We start from the raw sequence: 24,863 nt of genomic DNA on the forward strand, positions 1-24,863 counted from the left end.
TGCACAAACCAGCCTTTGCTAAACACAGGAGGCCTTGTAAACATACAGCCATTGCTAACGAAGCAGCTTGACCCAGTAGCCACCCCTACATAAAAGCACCCTCATACCGGCTGGTCAAAAGAGACTTCTTACCAAATAGTGACATCAGTATTTGAGTTATAGTGACATCAGTATTTGGGTTATAGGAAAGTACCCTTGCGTAGTGTATACAATACAATTACTGTGTCCTTACTCAGATTGGCCTTGAACATCTGGTGTACGCTGGATGCTTTTGTTTTCATCTTTCAAAATATTATATTTTATTTTTCTCCTCTAGAATGTAAGCTCTATGTGAGCAAGGTTTTTTGCCTTGTTTGGATATCTGTTGTATCCTTATTTTCAAAGCAATGCTTGACACATAATAGATGCTCAATAAATATTAATTGAATCAATTTTGATAGGTACTATAAATTAAAAATTGCATGATACTTATGAAAATATAAAGTAGGGTATCGGATATATATCCAACAGAAATATCTCTCAATAATGAAAGGGGAGAATGCTTTTTCAGACTAACAAAAGCTGAGATAATTTATTACCAGCAGGTCTGTGTTTTTAACAATATTAAATGGAGTTCATATGTGGACTCTAATGAACAAAATAAACTGATGAACCAAAAATAGATCCAGAGACATATTAGCAAGGAACAGATGGCTAACAACAGAGGGAAGGCAGGAGAGGGTGGGTGGGTGGGTGGGCAGAGATCCACCAAAGAACATGTATGCATGCATAACTCATGGATACATTATGTAGTGAAGGTCTGGGGTGAGGGGCGAGAGTGGGCTAGAAGAGGTCAGTGGGGGACAAAAGGGGACATATATAATATTTTCAACAATAAATATTAAAAAAATATAAATAATAAAGGAGTCTTGCCCATGGGTGTGGCTCAGTGGTTGAGCGTCGACCTACGAATAGGAGGTCACAGTTTAATTCTCAGTCAGGGCACATGCCCAGGCCATGGGCTTGATCCTCAGTATGGGGCATGCAGAAGGCAGCCAATCAGTGATTCTCTCTCTTTATTGATGTTTCTATCTCTCCCTGCCCCTTCCTCTCTGAAATCAATAAAAAATACTATATTTTTTTAAAAAAACACCTCCAAAACAAAAAACAATAAATATTTTAAAAATAATAATAATAAAGGGAGTTCTTGCCCGGCCAGTGTGGTTCTGTGGTTGAGCATCGACCCATGAACCAGGGGGTCAGTGTTCAATTCCCGGCCAGGGCACACGCCCAGGTTGTGGGCTTGACCCCTAATAGGGGGCGTGCAGGAAGCAGCTGATCAGTGATTCTCTCTCATTATTGATGTTTCTATCTTTCCCTTTTCCTTCCTCTCTCTGCAATCAGTAAAAACATAATAAATAAAAATAATGCTTCAATAAATATAGGGATGCATGCATTCTTTCAAACTGTTATCTCTGGTTTCTTCAGATATATTCCCAGAAGTGGGATCATTAGGTCAAAGGAAACTCCATGTTGTTTTCCAAAGTGGTGGGAATGCAGACCTTCGAAGCTTCTCTTTCCTCCACATCTTGTTTGTTGATTCATTGATGGTAGTAATAGCGTCAATGATAAAAAGAAAGACAAAAGGAAAAGAAAAAAAAACCTCACTTTAAAATTATATTTTTAAAAACTAGATAAAACACCACTAATGTTGAAATATTTGAAACATTTCCCTTAAAATGTCAAACAAGTCAACGCTATTTACCATCAGTAACTCTCTGGCAGTCTTTCCCTTTTTCATTAGACAAGAAATAAGTAATAGCTATAACACAGAAAAAAATAAAGCTTATTATTAAATGCTATATTTTGTAGCATTTAAAATAACTCACAGATTATTTGAAATTGTGAGAGCTTTCAGCACGGATGTTGAACAGAAAAATAACCAAAAGCAGTTGTATTTTATTACAGAAACAACTATTTTAAAAGACAATAAATTATGTAACTCCAATAGGAGAAACATTTTACATATAAAATAAGGATGCATGTAATAAATAATTTTCAGTAACTGTTTAGAAAAATTGTAAGTTATATAAGAAGACAAAAATCAATAGAAGATACATACTGGCCCGTGTGTTCAGTAGTTAGACTGTTAGCCCGTGCACCAAAAAGTCGAGGGTTCAATTCCCAGTTAAGGGCTCATGCCTGGGTTTCAGGTTCATTCCCTGGCCCCAACAGAGGCACATGTGGGAGGCAACCAATTGGTGTTTCTCTCACATTGATGTCTCTCTCTCTCTCTCTGTCTGTCTCTCTCTGACGTCCTTCCTCCCTCCCTTTCACTCTCTAAAAATCAATGGAAAAATGCCCTTGGGTGAGGATTAACAAAAAAAGATACATATTATAAATTAATAAGAAGATAATTTTATAAATATAATACTGCCAACACTGACCTATAGATTCTGTAAAATTACAAGATTCTTCTAAAATTGATATAGAAAAGTAAAGATCCAGGACATATGAAAAGTTAAAACGTAAGTTGAAGAAATTTAACAAAAGTGAAGTTATACAGAGGGAAAGAAAAAAAGATATTAAAACTTTATTACCTATGGTTATAAATCATAATCAGAAATGTTTATGTAGTACTTTTTTTCCTGCAAATCCATTTTCTTTCTGCGTAGCATCTGGCTGTTGCTACACCATCATCACTGAGGTAAGCACATTTTTCATTTCCTCTCACATCAAACCTATAATAGAGAGAGTACATTAAACACTATGTACTAGGGAGTCCTATAGTTTTTCCCTTGTCTAATAACACTTTTAAAAAAAATATATCTGCCCTGAATCTTAAAAATGTGTACTGTGATAAACCAGTAGTACTCTCTTGCTAGGGTTAAGATATCTGCACCAAACTGGACCATAAGAGTCTGCCTTCCAAGCATTTATATTTATTAAACTACATTAAGTGAGTTATATGTAATCAGGGGAACTACCATTTCATATAAATCAATGGTTCTAAATGGGGCAATTTTGCCTTCCCCTCACCCTCCACAAGGGACACTTGGCAATAACTGGAGACATTTTTGGTTGTCACAAATGAGTGGGGAGAAATCAGAGATGCTGCTAACGTCCTACAATGAACAGGAAAGTGCCACCCTACCCACAACAAAGAATTATTCAGTCCAATGTGTCCGTTGCGTTGCTACTGAGAACCTTGACTAAAAACTAAAGTGGCAAAGTGGTTGGCTGTCATCATTTGGGTTGATTACACCGAGATCATGTGTGCAGTGAGTTCAGGTCTTTCAATCCAATTTTTCTTATTGTAAAATGAAAGATACAAAGCTCAGGATAAATTATGTTATCAATGCAAATAAAATCAGCTTAAAATAAACAACAAATTGATCATGAACTGTAAAATATGTCCGCAAACAGGTAGCACAAAGCTTAAAAAATAGATGTCGAATTGGAAAAGATAATTTAGAATCAGGCACAAGTTTAAATTCTTTTGGACTGTGTTTGTGAATTTTAGGTCTTTATTTTCAAAATAACCAAGTACACGATCTTCCCCTTATATATATATTTTAAAGCAAATTAACAACAGTGAATATTTATTCATTGCTATGATCCAGGTTCTCTTTTTTAAATTTATCTTTGTTGTTTAAAGTGTGTCCCCTTTCCTCCCCTTGCCCCATGTCTTCCCCACTCCCATGTCCTCCCCCTGCCACAGGCTGAGGATTCCCCTTATGTCTCGATTCCCAGCCTCTCTGGTTGACTCCTGGAGTTAATCTCAATACATGATACAATCTTTCCATTTCATCTTTTTAACATGTGCTCAAATCTTGGGCGCTAGAGAAATGTAGCTAACCCATGTCTGAATTTAAATAATCTGAGAAAGAAAGAAACTCACCATTTGTTAAATATTCCTCCATTTACCCAAGTTCCTGTTTGATTTTCTGTCATCTCCAACCCAATCCAGAGATCAAACATACATCTGTGTTGTTTTAAAAAATCCTTTAGAGACAAAATCAATTTCATAATTTTACTTCTCAGTTTTTAATACAGCCTATTGTGAGGAGCAAGGTGACAAATGTTAAACACCAAGCTATACCAGAAAATAAAAAATATTTTACTCTCTGACCCTCAGTTTTCTTATTTATGAAACAAAGATGTGAGAAACATTTTCTTTCAGATACTTTCTGATTCCAAATTAATAATTTTTCAATATTATTTTCAATCTATTCCTCCAGTATTTTTAAACAAAAAAATCTATGGAAATCCAGTTTGTTATGAAGCTCATTTTAATCATCACATATTTACTATAATGGTTTTCCTGTTCCTAGCAATTACTAGTATATTGAGTTCCATGTTGTATTTTACTTCAACTTCTTTCCCAAAATTATTCTCTCTCTCTCTCTCTCGCTCTCATGCCCCTCAGATAACTAGTTCTTTTATAATCTAGTTATCAGATGGTATTTTTTGCAGATATTCTAATTTTTAAAGGTATCATTCAGGGAAATTATAATTTTTCCTGATATTTCTTCTTTTCTCCTTCTTATTCCTTCAATGTTACAATTGAGCTCATTTTCAAGTCATGGAGTCTTCTCTGCTACTGAGTACATGCCTGGGAAACCTTCAGCCTTGCGTTATATAACTCCATGTTTCCAGTTGTTGATAAATATAAAGGAATCGTGAAAACTCACAATACTCATGGTCCATTTCTATCTAATACTAGTAGCAGTGACACAGTGGCTTTTGTCATTTTAATATGCCATCCTCTGCAGCATTTTATAAATTTGTTTTTAAAAAGTTCATTTCATTGAGCTAAACTTTGGGATTATAAAGAAACAGATTAATAAAATATTCCCCCTGGATTGAAAGGTTTAATTTAGTGAGAAAAATTATGTAAATATAGAGTTAGAAAATATCCTACTAGTTAAGGGGAAGATAATGAATATAATAAACACAAATTAAAATTAAAGTTTACAAAAAAGAAGTATCTGGTTTTTATGGGAGGCTTTCACATAGAATGTGCGTTAAGAGGTAAAGCTGGAAGAGAAGATTCCATGATACACATAGAGGGTGAGGGAGAAAAAGACATTCATAGTCTAGACTTAGCAAAGAGCTTGTCTGAAGGCAGAAAAAATATGTAAGGATAAACATATTGGAAACCAGCAGGGGAGATCTATGCCTATGCCTATGCCTATGCCTATGCCTATATATTCGTATGAAAAATAATACAATGATTAATGAACAGTAATGCAAACATAAACTGTTTTGTGTACTTGCAACCGTAAATCTATTTTTGCCCATCCTGTATGTGTATATATAAATTATTGAATAATGGGAAAATTGGGTGATGTTCAAGCAGCTGTGGTCTTGGTGACAGGCAACTGGGAGGTGCATTTTCTAGAACCCGTCCAATGAAAAAATATTAATCGTTAATTGTTTAACACAAGGGTGTCCATATAGCTTATTGTTAAAAATGCAAGATAATTTTAAGTAGATGAAAATAAACAAAAAAATATTTCATGAAACAAGTTTTATCTCATTTTAACTTATACATATTTTGTATATATATGTATATATACAATATTTTAAATTATTTTACATAAAATCTTAAAATTCTTGAATACATTGCCCTGGCCGATGCGGCTCAGTTGGTTGAGGGTCATCCCATACACCCAAGGTTACAGGCTAGATTTTCAGTCAGGGTGCAGGCTCTATCCCTAGCAGGGGGCCTGCAAGAGACAGCTGATCAATGTGATGTTTTATCTGCCGGAAGCAAATTCCATCAGGTCATAATTATGCAAGAAGTTTATCAGAAAGCTGATGGACCTTGGGACTTCAGCAGGGCTGAAAAAATATATATATTATTACCTATTGCTGAACAGCTACAGGCATTTCCCCTAAACTGATAATCTTTTCCTGTTTACCTGTTGCTGGAGGAATGGCTGAAGGAATTTCCCTTAACCTGATAATCCATTATTGCTTACTAGACCTTACCTTTGATATGTATATCTGCTTTGCTAAAGGGCAAAATCTATATTAATAAAAGGGTAATATGCTAATTAGACTGGGAGACCTTCCAGACGTCATTTCAAACAAAGCCATGGTGGTGGGGCTGAGGCAGAGGTGGTTAGGGGTGATCAGGCCAGGAGGGGAGGGCAGTTGGGGTGATCAGGCTGGCAGGGGGGGCAGGAGGGGGTAAGCAGGTCAGCAGGGGAGGCAGTTGAGGGCAAGCAGGCTGGCAAGGGGTGCAATTGGGGGCAAGCAGGCTGGCAGAGGGGCAGTTGGGGGCAATGAAGCCAGCTGGGGCAGTTGGGGGTGAGCAGGCTGGCAGGCAGAGTGGTTAGGGGTGATCAGGCTGGCAGGCAGGTGAGCAGTTAGGAGCCAGTGATCCCGGATTGCGAGAACAATGTTTGACTGACGGTTTAGGCCTGATCCCTGTGGATATCTGGCAGTCAGACATCCTCCAAGGGGTCCCAGATTGGAGAGGGTACAGGCCGGGCTGAGGGACACCTCCCCACCCTTGTGCACGAATTTCGTGCACCAGGCCAGTAGCGTGTTAATAAAAAGTCATCGGTCTGGAGCTAAGACTCCCCTGGCTCCCCCAGAATGCCTTCCAAATTTAAATGTCTTGTCTATTTATCCATTTATTCGCAGCCCCTTCTCCAGATTCCTGAACCCTTGCTGTGAAAAGACTGCGGCATTTATCAATGTTTCTCTCTCTTCCCCTCCCTTCTTCTCTCTCTAAAATCAATAAAAATATCAAAATTATTGTATATGTTACTTTTTTCACTCCTTCACAGACAGGTTTATCTCATTCTGTTGGTCACTTATATTTTGCTCAGAAAATGTAGTGTGTAACAGGCATCAACAATCTTCAAAATATATCAGGATATTTTATGATCAGTTTTCTTTTTGTTTTTTTTTTAATATATTTTATTGATTTTTTTACAGAGAGGAAAGGAGAGGGATAGAGAGTTAGAAACATCGATGAGAGAGAAACATCGATCAGCCGCCTCCTGCACATCCCCCACCGGGGATGTGCCCACAACCCAGGTACATGCCCTTGACCGGAATCGAACCTGGGACCTTTCAGTCCGCAAGCCGATGCTCTATCCACTGAGCCAAACTGGTTTCGGCAGATCAGTTTTTTTAAAAATCCAAATAGTACAATCATTCTTATTTGCTATGTTTAATGATTTCCCTTAAGCTCAAAACTATTGTTGTGTACTTCTGTTCTTGGTGTTCCATCATATTCACTATTTTTCAGTCTTTGCCAACATGATTCCAGTAAGTGAAGAGTTTAAACAGTATGTCTTGTTCTTTCTTTATCCCTCAAGAATTTTATTAACATTCATTATTTTTCCATTTTTCTGGTAATTTAGTCTCTTTTTCCTTAAGAGGAACTGTAAAAGGCAGTACAAATAGTTCTCAGAATGTTCATTATAAAAGTCTTGCAAAATTCATGAGTGAGGTTATTTATAGAAGCTCTTTCATTTAAGCATATTTTATTTTCTGTGTCTGCTCTTAACATATCTAGTTTTTCACATTTTATTCAGATTTCCATATCTTTTCTTGCTTCCAAAATAGTTTCGTTTCCTTGCACTGATCTGTAAATTGTTCCAGTCTGGTTCACATTCATTTAAATTTGTACCAATCATCAGGCAGATTATATAAATAGACTGTTCACCACATAAATAACATACAATTCTAACAATGTTGACTGCTGTGCTGTACTCTTTACATTTTAAATGCTTCTTAATTGTACATTATTCACAAAAATATTTAAACCAAATTACATTATCTCTTATATTGACCCTTTTAAAGAGATTAGACAAAAGCAAAACCATATGTTTACTGTAAACTTGATTTAGGAAAATAACAGATTTCACAAGTGCAGAGTTATAGAGTTTCTCAATCTCTTATTCTTGGAGATTCTCTTTACTAAAAAAAAAAAAAAAAAAGATTGTCAGAGGGAAGGCAGGGAGAGGGATGGGAGGGGAGTGATTAACTGGGGAATTTATATGCATAAATTCATAACCCATGGACACAGAATATAGAGTGGTGAAGGCCTGGGAGGGGCAGGTTCATGGTGGAGGGGGTCAATGTGGAGGAGAAACAGAAACAAAGAGGATATTTGTAATACTTTCAACAATAAAGATAAATTTTTTAAAAATTTGTCATGGAAAATAATATTTATTCAACAAGTATTCATTAAACTTTTATTTGTATCTGTCTTTATGCTACAGCAAAAGATATAATTTCAAATAAAGCATACTATTTATTTGCTGGAAGCTCATCCTCTGGTCTAGGGGGAAACTTTCAATTACACACCTATTGCATTACCAGTAGTGAGTGCTATGATGGAGGCTGCCATGGGACCTCAGAGGCAGACAGCAAAGCAATAGTGAGTAGTCAGAGGAAGGTGGAATGAAGAAGCCCATCCACCATGAAGCAGTTCTCTGTTTGTGGACTAAAAGTTTTCCAAATATTATCAAACTCTTCTATTTATACTCCTTAAAATATAAAGATAACTATCAAGTCTACTAACTTGATGTGTTACCCTATCCAAACAAAATATCATCAGGTATCTTCCATGGCCTGCTATGAACATCTTTAATATTCCATATACAAAAATAGGCATGTGTAAAAAGTTTTAAAAATCATAATGGAATTTGAATATTTCCAATGCCCTTACACACAAAAAATTCATAAGTTATATGTATTAGGTTACTTACCATTTCTTCTCTAGAGTCAATCACAGTTAGGTCAGCATGTTGAGTAGAACAGTTGTGTCTACTTGAATTCCAATCCCCTTCTTGTTTAGAGAAATAATAGCAATTCTTTTGAAAACCAATCCAACCATCTGGGCAAAAATACTGAGTAGAAGGACTGGATTTATCTAGAAATGAGACAAATGCATAGTCTAAGAACCAGATGAAATAATATACCTCTGTATTTGAGATTATTGGGGAAAGACAGGGTTGTGATGTAAAAGTTTATAATCATGATTAGAATTGCATATCTACCACACAACATGTTTTTTAAAAATTCCTGTTACATTAAATGACAGCAGCTCAGGATTTGACAGGACACTCATACTCCTTTTGAAGCATATTAGTAATCCCTCCTTTGGAAAAACTGCTGTTTGAAACTGATGTTTTGGAATTCTCAATTGTTTTGAAATTGAAATTCTCTGCTATATTTTTGCTAGTCCCTCTGTTATTTTTAGACTGTAAAATAACATTGTTTTTTAGCTTGAATAATAGAAAAGATAAACTTAATTGTCTGACCTTGCAAGCTTGCCATCTAACATAAGGAACTGATATGCTGATACTGATGCCAGGTGTCTATATAGATATGTACTCAAGGTTACAGGTGTCTGTATAGATATGATATGTACTCAAGGTTTCAAGTTGTCTGTATATATGTGACAGGTGTTTGCTAGATATGATATATACAGATATGATATATACTCAAGGTTACAAGCTGATGCAAAAATAACTTATACAAAGACCTAGAAGGATATAAAAAGGGAATACTCTTTCCTATGTCAGTTCAGAATTTGACAGAGGTATTCTGCTCTGAACCAGCACACAATAAAGATGACTTCTAACTAATTGGCTCATTAAGGCATCTTATCTAGCTCACTGATTTGCGATACACTTTTACCTCTAACCTCAAAGATACATAGGCATTTCAGAGTAACCATTGTTATTTGTGTCAATTTCACTTGTGTTAAGTCACCTTTGTCATTTATGGGTAAATGAAATATAATAAAATCCTAGCATTATCAGCACGTAATAAAAATACTAATTTAAACTAGACTGTAAAAATGCAGGAAGCATGTTAAATGCTAACGAAGTAATGGAAAGAATAAAACAGAATATGTAGCTAACAAGGTATGTGTTAGATTGCCTATTGTCAAGAAGGTAAACCCATTAGTTCTGGGTTAACCAATGAAAAGAACCCACACGGGAAGTGAAGCAGAAGTCATTATTCTTAAAGACATGGGCATTGGCAGTTCATAGGTCTCTTCATGAGTAGCTTTGGCAGCTAGACGTGTTAGCTTCTTAGACTTTCTTCTAATCTCTGGATTCTCCTAAAACATTAGTGGTTTAAGCCAAAGTTATGAGTGACTATTTCTCCTCCAGCGATAGAGCTTTCCAGACCTTAACTCCACAGCTCCTCTCATAATAATGTTATTCTTAATTCTTGTGTTAAAGTCCTAGTCTTGAAACATTTGTAGTGTCTATTTTTCTGAACACAGGGAGACTTGAGTCTATTTTTGGTTCCAAAAATGGTTCTAAAGCAACAGAACCTTAAGGATGAGATATCATCATATTGATTTTTCAATGTCATTTGCTTTAAATGCATTAATCTAATCACCAGTTATAAGTGGGATGCTAATGATTAAGGGTGTACAGAGAGAAAACAATTGGTTGAATTATTATCTACACTCATTTCCACAATGAGTCAATGAAATTTTGCTTCATGTTATGAGATGGAAGAATAACACAGCATAATGTGGAACAACAGAAATAAGATGCAAAGGATACATGCAAATTGCATGATTTTATTTATGTAGAAATGTTTTAAATGGGGAAAACTAACCTATGCAACAGAAATCAAAATAGTGATTATCATTATCAGGGTGAAAAATTTTGTCTTAATTTTTGCATCTCCCAATACCTTACATAGATCGCATATTTCATAATAACTCATTCATTGATACCATTAAATATATCGTGACTAAAGGGAAGGGAATGAAAATAATAAGAAAAGATCCTGATGAAACAAAAAGAAAAAGAGTCATTTAATAATGAAGTGGAATTTTTGGAGTGGAACCCAGATTCTTTCTCCGCCAGAATCAAAGAATGAATCCACGGACAGAAAGTGGTATAGCAAAGGTGGAAATTTATTGAAGGGCAAGTACAGACTACCAGGTGGGGAGAGGAAAAGAGTCCCACAGAATGGACTCCCATGTGGGGAGGGGGAAAAGGGTCCCGCTGAGTTTTTTTCCCCTATGGCTTATAAAGGCTGCAGATCCTGGTGCCTTGATATCCCCTTTGATTGGCCACTATTCCCTTAGTCTGGTTACTAGGGTAACTCCTAGGCTCAAAGGTGGCACCTCATATGGGACATGTGATGCCCGCTCCTTCATTGTTCTTTTCTTTCTGGGTTTTCTTCCTTTCTCTTTATTTTGTAAATATAGACCTTTTTGGCTACTTCCAGCTCCCTTGTCTTATGTAAATGCAGCTGTTGCTGCTCCCTGCACCTGGTTTCCTGGTGTTATGGAGATATACCTGTTGCTGCTTCCTTGTCTTATGGAAATGTGACTGCACCTGGCTTCCTTGTGCTATGGAGATGTACCTTCTCCCAAGCTGTAGCCCTGTGTTTTCCCATGGACCCCAATTCTAAAAACTCCCTAAGCCTGCATCTATTCCCCTAAAATTCCTGTTTCAATAGGAAGACCTGAACAGGGGGAAAGAAAAAAAAAGATGAAGAAATAAAGTATGAAATTTACTCACCATATATAATTAAGGCAACAAGAATGGAAACAAGTACAACTAATCCAATAGTTGACACCTTATATTTGTTAACACCTGAAAAACAGCAAAAAAATATTTTTAGATTAAGAAACAGCTACAAGAAAAACTAAAGTTTGTACTCATAACTATTTCTAAAAACCTCTTTAGGCAATTTTATTCTGCTACTTCACAAGGAAATGACACAAAACAATTTTTTTCCTGTTTGTCATATGAGAAAAAAAATTCTGATTTTTATTTTTTTGCTTGAAATTTCTCAGGACATCCTTATATCCAATTCAAGTTTTGCCATGGATTTTACTGTAATAGTCCAAGGAATCAAAGATGTACGTGTCTTTAGGCCAGAATTTCCTCAGGCCTGGAGCCACTCCCAGATCTTCACTACGTTTCCTCTATGGCAGTGATTTTTCAACCTTTTTCATCTCATGGCACATTTAAACTAACTACTAAAGTTCTGCAGCACACTAGAAAATATATTTTTTGCTGATCTGACAAAAATAGGTATAGTTTTGATTCATTTACAGCAGATGGATATTGTTGATTGTTGCCATTTTTTTTTATTTGACAATTTAAGGAAAAAGAGGTCAGTGACCCTGGCTAAATAGTCAGGTATTGCATGTTTTAGAGATACTTGTAGCACACCAGTGTGCCATGGCACACTATTTGAAAATCACTGCTTTATGGTAAAGTATCAGGACATCCTAACATTCTTTTAATGTTTCTAAGAAAATCTACTTTCCAAATAATGAAAAGTTTATTTTAAACTGTAGACTGAATAGCATGTTTGAAAAGCCATAGAATAATCAATCAAAAGATTTGGGATTATAATTTTTACCACAAGCAAGCAATGGGAACTTGGATAAGTCATTATTTTTTTCTGGCTGTATATATTTCCTCATTGGCAAAATCAGTAGAACACATCTCATCTCTGACCAGAAATTGTTTTCCTTTTTTTATTAGTGCCCATTTTGGGAGAAAAATGGTACATAACTTTTAAAAAATGAAATATTTTTATTTTACATGATTATAAACTATTTATCCTTATTACAAATTTTAAAAATTTATAAATGTTACCTTAAGATAGACTATAAACACTGAGAGTGTGTATCATTCCTCTTTCACTTAGTAAAGAACTATTCTTTTGTTGAATACTTTTTTCCATAGTATATGTGTTAAAAATAGTATTTACTAGTAAAATGCATCCATATGTACACTACTTAGACAAAATTAGCATTCTCATTTGAGTTAACATCCTTCCATCTATGTATCTCTCTAATTCTATTTTCACACATATAACCTCTCTCCAAAATACACATAATCTTAAATGAGTACAATTATCATGTGCCCATTGTCGTGTAATTTAATATTTTCAGTTAATGTGTTCTTACTACTGTGGCACACTGTTTAAAACGGCGCCCAATGAATCATTCCTCCTGTGTCTACCATCCCTTGCACACATGATCTTGCTACTTCTCCCATCAAGAAGTACACTGTATTTCCTGACACTTGAGTATGAATTGGCTTTGTGCCTTGCTTTGTCCAATAAGATATGGTAGAAATGACAGTCTAGCACAGTGGTTCTCAACCTGTGTGTCGCGACCCCTTTGGCAGTCGAACAACCCTTTCACAGGGGTCGCCTATGACCATCCTGCATATCAGATATTTACATTACGATTCATAACAGTGGCAACATTACAGTTATGAAGTAGCAATGAAAATAATTTTATGGTTGGGTCACAACATGAGTAACTGTATTTAAAGGGCCAGAAGGTTGAGAACCACTGGTCTAGCACATTAGAGCCCATGCCTGAAAAGATACTGCAATTTCTATTTTCAGTAGTCTAGAGCCCAGCACTGTCTTAAAAAATGAGACAGAGAGAAAGAGAGAGAGAGAGAAAGAGGATACAGTGGATAAACAGCTGAATCCAATCACTAAGGCTTAAATTTGTGAGTGATGACTTAAGTCTGTGAATGAAGACATTTGGATCCTCAGTGCCTTCCCACATATAGCAGTTGGTATTACACGGAGACGAGCCATTTCACAGAATCTTGCCCACATTCCTAACCCATAGAGCCACCAGCACTAATGAGAAGGCTAAAAGGCTCATTCCAATGTAGCCCTGAGATCTGGGGGGCTGGCCATCTGCATCTGTGCCAGCAGTCTAATGTGCATTCTTGATAACCTGTAATTAAGTCACTGCCCCTTTCTCCACAAACTGGTCTTGCAAGACCTGTTACCTAAATGCTCACATTTCACAGAGACCATAAACCATGAACAGCACACAGCCCCCAGAGGGGGGTTATCAGCACTGGTGACAGGCCAGGCTCTTAGGTATGGTCTCAAGACCCCCAACACCTGGGGCTTTTTGCAAAGCCTGTGAAAGGCCTGGAAGTATAATCCATATTTGGAGGACAGAGACACCAAAAGGAGATAAAAGCGGGGCTTCCACCATATTGGTTGGCTCAGAATTTTAGAGGCAACCTCCTCTGAGTCCGCCAGCATAATAAAGCTGTATAACTCTATTTCTCTAAGGGTTGCTTGTTTTTCTCTGGTCTTCTACAACACTATCATGATCATTGTTTTAAGCCACTAAAACTTTGGGGTGGTTGTTCATTCAGAAAAACAGATAAATTTATCCACCATGCAAAAGTGTAATTTTACATCACAATTTTAATGTCTGATAAAACTCTTTTATATGGCTATGCCATTAGAATAAACATTAACCCTCTTCTTATGGATCTTTAAGTTGGGTCATTCCTTTTTTTTTTTTCAACCAGAACTAAATAAATATAGGTTAAATGTATTTTTGCATACTTATCTAATTATCTTTTTAAGATAAAACTTTTAAAATAAATAAGGTGATATATATTGGTTAAATATTCTTCCAAAAGTATGGTACTAATCTAAATTATCATGAGCAATACATGAAAATACTAGTACTGATAAAAATTCAAAATAAAATAATTTTTAAAGAGTACCATAAGGAGGGAAAAGAAATGTAGCAAAAGAATATCAGCATTGTTTCTGAGCCACTCAACTTTTATTTAACTATTTGAGAAATATAATTATGGAGTAGGGGCTAATCTTATAGATTTCTTCCAAATTTCTGAAATGCCTGTCGTTAGCTGTGCATTTCTTCTTCCTATCCAGAATTTCAAAGTTACACAATAAGCATGAACTATAGTATCTGCAATGCTTCACCTTTGAACCAGCATTGTTTATTTATTCTTTCATCCTTTAACAAATGTTAAGTCACTTACTATGTGTTAGTTTCCATTAATGCAATAGTAATCAAGAAAGACCTAATGCATGCTCTCCTGGAAGATACATTTGGAAAAGACTGACAAACTGATAAAAACGAATTTAAAAATTACAATTTGCAACAAAAGTGAGAAAGGCAATAAACAGGGTCCTCTGAATTGATAACGGGGGAGAGCCTAAAAAGCATAGGTAGGAGGTCACTCTGGGGAAATGATGTTAAAACCAAGACCTAAAATATGAGCAGTGGCCAGGTACACCAAATCTTGCAAGGCATTTGGCCCTGTCTAAACCTCCACAATGCCCTGGCCGGTGTGCCTCAGTGTTTAGAGCATGGGCCCATGCACCCAAGGGTTGCAGGTTTGATTCCTGGTCAAGAACATGGACCATACCTGGTTTTCAGGTTCTATCCTCAGCCCCAGCCGGGTCCTGGGTGAGGCAACCAACCGATGTCCCTCACATCATCGATATTTCTCTCTCTCTCTCTCTCTCTCTCTCTCTCTCTCTCTCTCTCTCCCTCTCTCTCTCTCTCTCTCTCCCTCTTTCTAAAATTCAATGGGAAAAATATCATTCTGTGAGGATTAACATAAATAAATAAATACATCCATCCATCCATGCTGGAAGCCACCCTTGCTGCTTGACACAGTCGCCGCAGGGAAGAAACATCTGCACAGCTTATGTTTCAAGGGACCTGGCATATATGACATATGTTTTCTCCCCCTCTTAAGCGCTATGTGTTTTAACCAGGACCACCTCCCCGAGAAAGGTTGTTTCCCCAGGTTAGGGGTTAACAGGACTAAGGAAGAGAATAAATCAGTAAATCCTCCTAGTGTTACAGAAATACCATGTACTACTTATGAAGAACTTGGACTAAGACTGTTGGCAATAAATCTGGGACTTGTTGGGCCCGCATCCCCAGGGGTCTGCCCACTAGGGAAAGCACCAAAGCCTATACCCCTGGAGACCCACTGACACAGGGCAGTCTCAGGGAAGGCAAGCAGCAAGGCTGGGAGGACATAACCTTTACTGGGTAGGATAAACTCCTTCAGTCACTTCCATGTAGCTTATCAGTAGAGCAATAGAACAGTGACCTTGGAATAGCCCTTGTAATGGAAACACAGAGATTAACCTAGACAAGATTAAAACCAACAGAACTAGATAGATACAGGTTGAAATGAAAATGAAACTAGGAACTGTAGAAGATTTCCCGAAGCATACCATGCTGTAATTATAGAGGTATGCTTATGGGATCAAATAGTATAAATATAGATGTAACAGGACAATAAAGAGAGAACCCAACCTGCTGATCAACTGAACGCTGCCTCTGTGTCATTCCTTCTTCACCGACTCCGTCCACACCTTTGGGAACCCCTGGACCCACTGGGGCTGGATCCCAACACATCCATCTATCCATGCATACATAAATACATAAAAATAAAACATCCACAAAGACATTTCAGTCTATACCCAAATGTCCTTGATACTTGACCCTGTCCAAAATGTCCAGAGCATATTTGGCCTTCACCAAATCCACAAGCGGTCCTTGATACTTGTCTAAAATGCCCATGCTTAAGAAAACATCCCTGGGTTCAAATAGCCCATAATATTTATTTCTACTTTGGGTTTATAGAATTAATACTTGCCGGGAGCTGGTCCATGCTTGCTGTTTCAAGGGACCTGGCATATATGGCATACTGCTCTTAATATGTTTGCTCACCTTCTTGGCACTGTGTTTTAACCAAGGTCACCTCTCTGAGAAAGGTTGTTTCCCCAGGTAGGGATTTTCCCCTGAAGTTAGGGAGGGAATAAAACCCCTTAACTAAGTGCTAGGCGGGTAATTAATCACTTTAACTACAAACAATCATGCTTAAGCTACATAATCTTTACTCCCTGGAATGGAGATTAGAAACGCCCTAACCTTTGGAATGGAGATTGATAGGATTGGAATCAACTGGTATAAATACAGATGTAACAAGACAACAGCTCTACAGAACCTAGACAGAACCTAGACAGAACTTAGAACACAGAACCTAGACACAGAACCTACACAGAGCCTAGAGACAGAAGAACGTCACTGGAGAGAACATGGCAAAAGATCCTGGACAGAAACTGGCCACAGAACCTAGAGGCAGAACCTAGCGAGAGAACCTGGTTGAAGAACCTAGAGACAGAACCTGGCTACAGAACCTGGAGAGAACATGGCAAGAGAACCTGACTAGAACCTGGTGACTGAACCTGGCTGGAGAACCTGGACAGAACCTGGCTGGAGAACCTAGTGAGAGAACCGAACCAGAACTTCGCTGGAGATCCTGAACAGAACTTGGCTGGAGATCCTGGCTAGAGATCCTGGCTAGGCTGCTGATCAACTGAAGGCTATCTCCGTGTCATTCCTTCTTCGCCGACTCCGTACACACCTTTGGGGACCCCTGGACCTGCTGGGGCTTGACCCCAACAAATACTTTAAAATATGATCATGTTTTGTTGATCCAACAATTGTGTTGTGGCTGCGCTGCCAATAATAAGCCTCCATGTCCTGGTAGCTTTAGATAGATGGGTCCGGGTTCAAATCTTTCAGATGAGCAGTATTTATATTAACTATGGACCACATGTTTTCCATGAACGTTTTGGACATTAATCAAATGAAAGAAACAAGAGAAAACATTTCAAGCAACAAGAACAGCAAGTGCAGGTGCCTTGAATCAGGAAAAGGATTAAAATTGTGCAGCAAAGAACAATATAACAAGCATGAGTAGGTAAGAGTAAAGGAGCTAAATGATGTTAAGCTTTGAAGGCCCTGGAAAATAACTTGATTTTCTTGTAAGTATAATGGGAAGCCATTGAATTTTTAAATATGTGTTTGGCATTACTAAATTCGTGTTTTTAAAAGTTCTCTACTACCATTGGGGGGCGCGCACGTACAGTGCAATTGAAACTTCGTGGCCCACGTGCAGAGGTCGGTATTTTGTGGAAGAGCCACACTCAAGGGGCCAAAGAGACGCATGTGGCTCGCGAGCTGCAGTTTCCCGACCACTGATCTAGAATAAAGGGATAAATTGAAGATGCCTGCAGGAGGGGGATGAAATCATTAAATTAAAAAGAATTCTTGCCTAGGCTAGAAGGGTTGTGGTCTAAAGTACAAAAGAAAGGGTTGTTCCTTGTAAGACCCTGTCTCCAATGTAGCAAAGGTCAAAAAGAGGAAAACAGGACATACATCCGTCTTTTCAGCCTTTTTTGGTGCTGTATATGGATGGCGCAGTTCAGAACTTGAGTCCAGGCTTTTAATCACCTTTCAAATATCATCTCATTAATTTATTTAATTTCTTATTAGTTTTCTTCAAATATTAGGCATCCTGGAAACAAATACTTGTTTCCCCTTTTTCTATGCCATCAGTCAAGTCAATTTGATGGCAGTCTGTTTATCTGTCCATGGACTGGTATGGTGGACAAAAGGATAACATCAATATCACAGGTTCAAAAATCTTGATCAAATAGTTACAATGTATAACTTTATTTTCTTACCTCATTTTAGCACATATCTCTTCAACCATTAAATAACACTATCTCTTTTTTAAATGGAATAATATAAATATGTTGTTTTCAGAAGGTCTGCCTTTTAAAAGGAATTAAGTACAATCAGTTTTTCTTATTATTTTTTCTTGTGTTAGCTGTCCCATCATTCCATATTTTAATTATGTATGGGAGGAGGTAAACATTATTTACTGCATATTAAATGAAAATTTTAAGTACATTTTCCTATTCATGATTTTAAGTAGGTAGTCAGGCTCTTTTGGAATTCTTTCCCTCTGAGCCCTAAAATCTAGTTTTCTACAATCAGTTTAAATAGCTTTCATTATACAAGGCCCTCCTTTCTATTCTTATCCAAAAAACCAAACAACAGAAAACATTGGTCTCCCACTATAAATTTCGTATTAACAGATGGTTACTAGACTTAGTGTGATGAGCACATGGGTAAGATATGTAAATGTCAGATCACTATGTTGTATGCTTGAAACTAATGTAATACTCTATGTCAACTAAATTTTAAGTTAAAAATAGATGAATTTCAAAGTTTCTCAGTCCTTATGTGTTCAACAAAGGAATGTAAATAAAAAACATAACATCCTAGGACAGCTCAATAGAAAAAACCTATTTAAGTAACAATTATAATGGAGAAAATAAAACGGAATAAGCATTGCTAAGAGAGTTACTGAAACTAGAGTCTGGAGCCCATTAAGGAATGGGAGGCGGGGCGGGTATGCACATTTTTGCCTTAGTTCTCAAAGGGGCTAAATTGCTTAACCTATTGCTACACTCAGCCCCAGGCTGACTCATCCCGAAACACCAATTGCTGCATGAACACATATTGGCTTAACCTCTTCCTTCTAGTCTTTGCCTCCCTTGTTAGCGTATTGCATAAACAATTCCTGGTAACCTAGCCAGCAATCACTGATTTGCATGAAACAAGTGCATTTTGTGATTTTTGTTTCTTTAACTCCTGTGCTTTTTTGTTGTTGCTCTCTCTGGAACACAGTTTACGTTGCCACCTGCACCTGTGTCTCCAGGATTGCAACTCCTTTTGTTCAGATATATATTTTTTGTTCTGAATCACAGGATAAACCTCTCTTTGGTTAACACAATATAACTAAAATAGTTCCAATTAACCTCTATGATAAACTAAATTGTGAAGGATTCCAATTATTTTTCCTCAAAGAGAAGCTCCATTGATTTGACTAATTTTTCTCAATTTCTGAATCTAATCTTCTCCAAAGAGGGTTGAAAGGAAAGAGTCAATGAATTTAAAGTCAAACAAAATACCCTACTTTCTAGCTCATATCTATTTATTAAAAAATATATTTTATTGATTTTTTACAGAGAGGAAGGGAGAGGGGTAGAAAGTTAGAAACATCGATGAGAGAGAAACATCGATCAGCTGCCTCCTGCACACTCCCTACTGGGGATGTGCCCACAACCAAGGTACATGCCCCTGACCAGAATCGAACCTGGGACCCTTGAGTCCGCAGGCTGACACTCTATCCATTGAGCCAAACCGGTTAGGGCTAGCTCATATCTATTGAAAAAAAAATCATAAACAATCAATAAGTAGAAATAAGAAAATATAAAAAAAAATCCAAAATAAACATATGAATAAGTTATATCACACAGTTATTTTTTTAAAATATATTTTATTGATTTTTCACAGAGAGGAAGGGAGAGAGATAGAAAGCTAGAAACATCGATGAGAGAGAAACATCGATCAGCTGCCTCCTGCACATCTCCCACTGGGGATGTGCCTGCAACCCAGGTACATGCCCTTGACCGGAATCGAACCTGGGACCCTTCAGTCCGCAGACCGACGCTCTATCCACTGAGCCAAACCGGTTTCGGCTATCACACAGTTATTACTTTTACAAGGGTGTTTATAATTTCAAATGATATATCTATATACTTCATATATAATATTATACACAAACTAGGAGCCTAGTGTGCAATTCAAAATTGCGTGGCGCCGTCCACCCTTGAGTCACCGGTCCAGCCCTGCCTCCCTCTCTGGCCCTTGAAGCAGCCGGGGCTGCTGCTGATCAGGCCCTCCCTCAGCGCAGGTACACGGAGACCCCTACTGCCCCACACCCACCGCTGCGCGCGCAACCTCCTCCTGTCAGGTCGACCCATTACGGCATCCCGGTTAATTAGCATATTTCTCTATTACACATATAGATATGACTTAATGTAATTTCAAATTCACTTTGTGATTTAAGTGAAGTTGCCTTAATTCATTTGTTTATGACAAAGACAAAAAAAATAAGTTCTTTTTAGAAGCAAAGTTGATATGAGAATGAAGTTGTTTCAGCATGTTATCATCTCGTCTATTGTCATGATAAGTACCTCAGCTGTCCCTGAGATATTGAGGCTATAAATACTGAGAGTTTGTGAGAACTATTTGAGAGTTTTGGTTTGGGTGAGCACACTCTTTCCTAAACTTTTAATTTATATATTTTTCGTTTTTGTTATTTTTATGTAAATATAGTTAGTAACCAATATTTTATTAGTTTCAGGTGTGCAATATAGTGACTCAATACTTAAACACCTTACAATGTGATCACCTCACTAACACTAGTAATCAGTCATCATGCAAATTTATCACAATATTATCGACTACACTTCCTTTCATCAAAACTCTCCCAAAACCCTTGGGGCATTAGCTCCTACTATAAGGAGTACTATCTCGTTGGCAACACAGAAAGTGAGGCAGCTGCCTGATCCATGTGGCTCAGTGGTTGAGTGTCGATCTATGAACCAGGAGGTCATGGTTCGATTCTAGGTTAGGGCATATGCCCAGGCTGCGAACTTGATCCTTGGTGAGGGCGGTACAGGAGGCAGCCCATCAATGATTCTCTCTCATCACTGATGTTTCTATCTTCCTCTCCCTCCCCCTTCTTCTTTGAAATCAGTAAAAATATATTAAAAAAGAAAAAAAAAAGGAGGCAGCCAACACCTGCTTTTTTGTTTCCTAGCAACAGGGTACTTTAACTTTTGTGTGGCAGTTGGAAATCAGCTCCCCTTTGATAGCTGTCCTTCCTAAATAACTCTAAGTGTAAAAAGCTACACCTCGCATTAAATTTAGACTTTATTCTTTTATCGCCCTTGCCTGGAATAGATTAATAATCTATCATTGGTTGGGTGTATGTTATTTCTTTATTCGCTTATTAAGAGATATTATCCTGTATGTCACTGGCTTATGAAATTATTAACATTACCACAGGGAATCTGAATTATGTAAATTCCTGTGACAAAGACAAAAGCAGTTTCTGGAGCATAACTTTTGCTGCTTCCCCCAAAACAAAGCAATACAATCTTAAGTAACTTGTAGAATATATTTGTGTGGTACATAGAACTTATTTACACATACAACATATAAATCCAAACTGTTGATTGATACATAAAGTTGAACTTAACACTGATTTTATGCATGGCTAGAAAGTATTCTTAAAACTTTTTGTTCAGATATTTTCATGTTACCATACAATATTTGATTCCATTTTTTCCCCAACCCTCTTTGATTTAACCTTAGAAAGAATTATTAAATTGTCAAAAACAAAAAAGAGAGGATTCTAGTATGCATTCTGATATGAACTGCAACAATAATTTTTGATTTGCATGTACTAGTAGGTTGAAATAAAATTCAGTGGAAAATGTCAATTCACAACAATCTCCAAATCATGGATTGCTAGATATTATGCATTTTAGTTTCATTTCCTCTCTTCTTCACCATAGTATGACTATAAAGAGCTCTATTCAAATAACTGGAAAAGATTTTCCTGTCAGATTTAGAATTGGTATCTGAGTTTGTCATTTAATACATCCAAGTAATACCTAGTTGTTTTCTAAGGGTATTTTATTTTTAGTACATTTTCTTCCCTCATCCTCAAAAATATCAGGATACAAGCAATTACTTAGATAAGAGTAAGATGGGCAGATAATCTTTCTGCTATTAAAAATCTGAAGTGTAGTATATCTTGAGTTCCTCAAAGCCTATAAACAGTCTTTTAAAATATCGCAAATATTGGCCAATTTTAATATCTTCTGTGTATTCTAGTCATTGAATGAGTACATAGAATATATTTAACATCTTTTTTTCCAGTAATACCATTATTAAATACAAAATTAAAGTGAATCTAAGTCTTGAACAGTTTTAAGCTACTCTTAATCCCTTTCCATTCTTAATTAAGATAAAGTGAATCTGAATTAAAAGAACAAAATAGTTACAAATCTGAATTTTGTTGTTCTATTTTTCAATAGGATTTTTTTTGCCGTGATGGGAGAAACTACAAAACTCATTTCATGTTTTCTAAGTTTTTAATTAGGCTTCATAATTTCACTAAGTCACCTTGATTCTGCACAATTGAAAGTGGACTTACCTTGCTTTTTTGAATCAGTTTCTGGCACCCCTTCCTGCAGGGCAGATGAGGCGAAGTTATTCACTATATTTTTCATAATTGCTCTTCAAAGTTTTCACTTTAAAGCAAAAATGTCGTCTTTACAACACAGCTTCAAGTAAGGTCTTCCTACTTTTATAAGGTAAACAGACGTTTAAATAATATTTCTCAAAATGAAACTAACCGTATGACTAAGATCTTTAGTCGGTCGCCGCGTGAAAGGAAATTAGAAAGAATCAGAAAGGAAGTTAAAAAAAAAGAGAAGATGAAGGTCTGGGATTGGCCAGAAACTGGATGGAGGTGGGCAATGGGGAGGAAATAGAGGGACATCTCAACAATAAAGATTTAAAAAGAAAAGAAAAAAAAGTCGTGTGTGTGTGTGTGTGTGTGTGTGTGTGTGTGTGTGTGTGTGTGTTCTGGTCAGGAAGCATCTTATTTCTCTCCAAGTTTAAGAGTTTTCACTGGCAGAAAATCAACACTTTCCTAAAACCTCTTCAGCCTCTGTATCTTGTTTTTGGCAAAGGTACCGACATATTTCTCTCTGATATGGACACCAAATCTGTGACAGTAGTTAGGTAGGTTATTAACAAGGGAAGAGGGCAAATGGAATCAGACATTAAGCCTGATTAACTGGGAAGAGGCCGCTTCACCGACACCCTAGCGAGCAGCTGCATCCTCTGCCCTAGGCCAGCAGGTAGGAAAGGTTGGCTTTCCGGTCTCCCCAGGGAGAGGGGTAAACAATGAGGGGGAAATTCCTCTGCTGAGGCAGATGCAGTAGGAGCCAAAATGGCAACTATAAAGGGGAAGAGTTTAGCCTGGGAATATCTGGGGGTGGGTGGGGGGGGAAGGAGGGAGCAGATAAAGGCATCGAACCCCAGAAGATCCAGGAAAGGGGTTGGATAGTTTGAAAGAAAGCCTGCTCTCTCCCAAACCCAAAGAAATATAATCAAAGCTTAACAAAGGCCCGAGGTTCAGGGTCTCTCTCTCTCTCTCTCTCTCTCTCTCTCTCTCACACAGCCACATGGGCAGGATGGGAACAGAGGCTGTTCTGGACTCTGGATGCCTCGGCTACTGGGTTAATGGCATAGCTGCTCTGGGCCCGGCCCTCCTCCTGGGCTGGGTGGGGCGGCTTTGGCCCTGTGGCCCGAGGCTGGACTTCTCAGTGAGATGGACCTAAGCCACCTGGTCTTAGATGGGACATTGGGCATGGAGTCCTTTCTTTTCATTCCAATACATCTTGCCACTATATCTCTAATCTTCCTATGTGTGAATCCCTGAAATGCTTTCCCTCGCATACCATGGAAGACTCCTATTTCCTTCGGCAACAGTTCCACCCCCAGTTGATGGATCAATCTTAACTTCCCATTTCAATATTTGGCTTTTCCTTAGGAAGCTCTTCAGGGCCATGTTTTGATGCAGAATGAGTGGCTTCATCTAAAGGAGACTCAGAGGTCACTGTACGAGGTGCTGCTCCACGGTAGACACTCATCATGGAAGAAAGGCAGGAATGACTCCTGGGGCATTGTCCTAGCAACCATTTTCAGCAGGCAAATTGACCCAGGTTGGATGTGAGGGGAGAGAAAGCTCTCTTTGGAGGTCATGCCATTTAGGTTTTGCACTTGAACAGAACATGTTACGTTAGGGAGTCACAACTGAAGCAGCCGTTTTGTGTTTCTGTGTGCAACTCTCAACAATTCCTTTCCTGCCGGTTCCAGGGTATTCTGTTAGATGCAGCGGAATAAAGAGCAGTGGCAGAGTGACCTGCAGGACCATATTTCTGGGCAGGTGCCTCCCAAACTTGGCAAAAGGCCTGACCACAGATGTTACTGATGCCTTCCACCTGCTGGGGGCGCCTGGCACTGCTGGGGAGGCCCTCCTCTCCCGGGCGGCCATAGGAACTCACATATTCTTACTGCTCCATACAGAATCCACATCTGAACTATATTGTAAAGTTTTTCAATTCTCCCAAGAGTGGTAAGTAACTAGTGTCCTTCCAGAACCATGGGTGATAAAAATACTGAAGCATGCTTTAAGGCAGTGGTTCTCAACCTGTGGATCGCAACCCCTTTGAGGGTCGAATGACCCTTTCACAAGGGTCGCCTATGACCATCGGAAAACACATATATAATTACATATTGTTTT

General features: G+C 37.8%; 1 protein-coding gene and 1 pseudogene across 1 annotated transcript; both read right to left on the reverse strand.

Moving 5' to 3' along the window:
* Window positions 1-252: 252 nt before the first annotated feature.
* On the reverse strand, window positions 253-8,945 carry CLEC2B (C-type lectin domain family 2 member B; the record flags this gene model as incomplete). Its single annotated transcript, XM_059680883.1, has 4 exons — window positions 253-1,567; window positions 2,580-2,720; window positions 3,881-3,984; window positions 8,718-8,945. Coding segments are annotated over 3 exons (444 nt in total), but the record flags the coding sequence as incomplete, so codon positions are not given.
* Window positions 8,946-23,750: 14,805 nt separating this feature from the next.
* Window positions 23,751-24,614, reverse strand: LOC132225969 (ATP synthase subunit O, mitochondrial-like; annotated as a pseudogene).
* Between the last annotated feature and the right edge of the window lie 249 nt (window positions 24,615-24,863).

This window comes from Myotis daubentonii, chromosome 2, assembly GCF_963259705.1.
Source record: "Myotis daubentonii chromosome 2, mMyoDau2.1, whole genome shotgun sequence".
Classification (NCBI taxonomy): Eukaryota; Metazoa; Chordata; class Mammalia; order Chiroptera; family Vespertilionidae; genus Myotis; species Myotis daubentonii.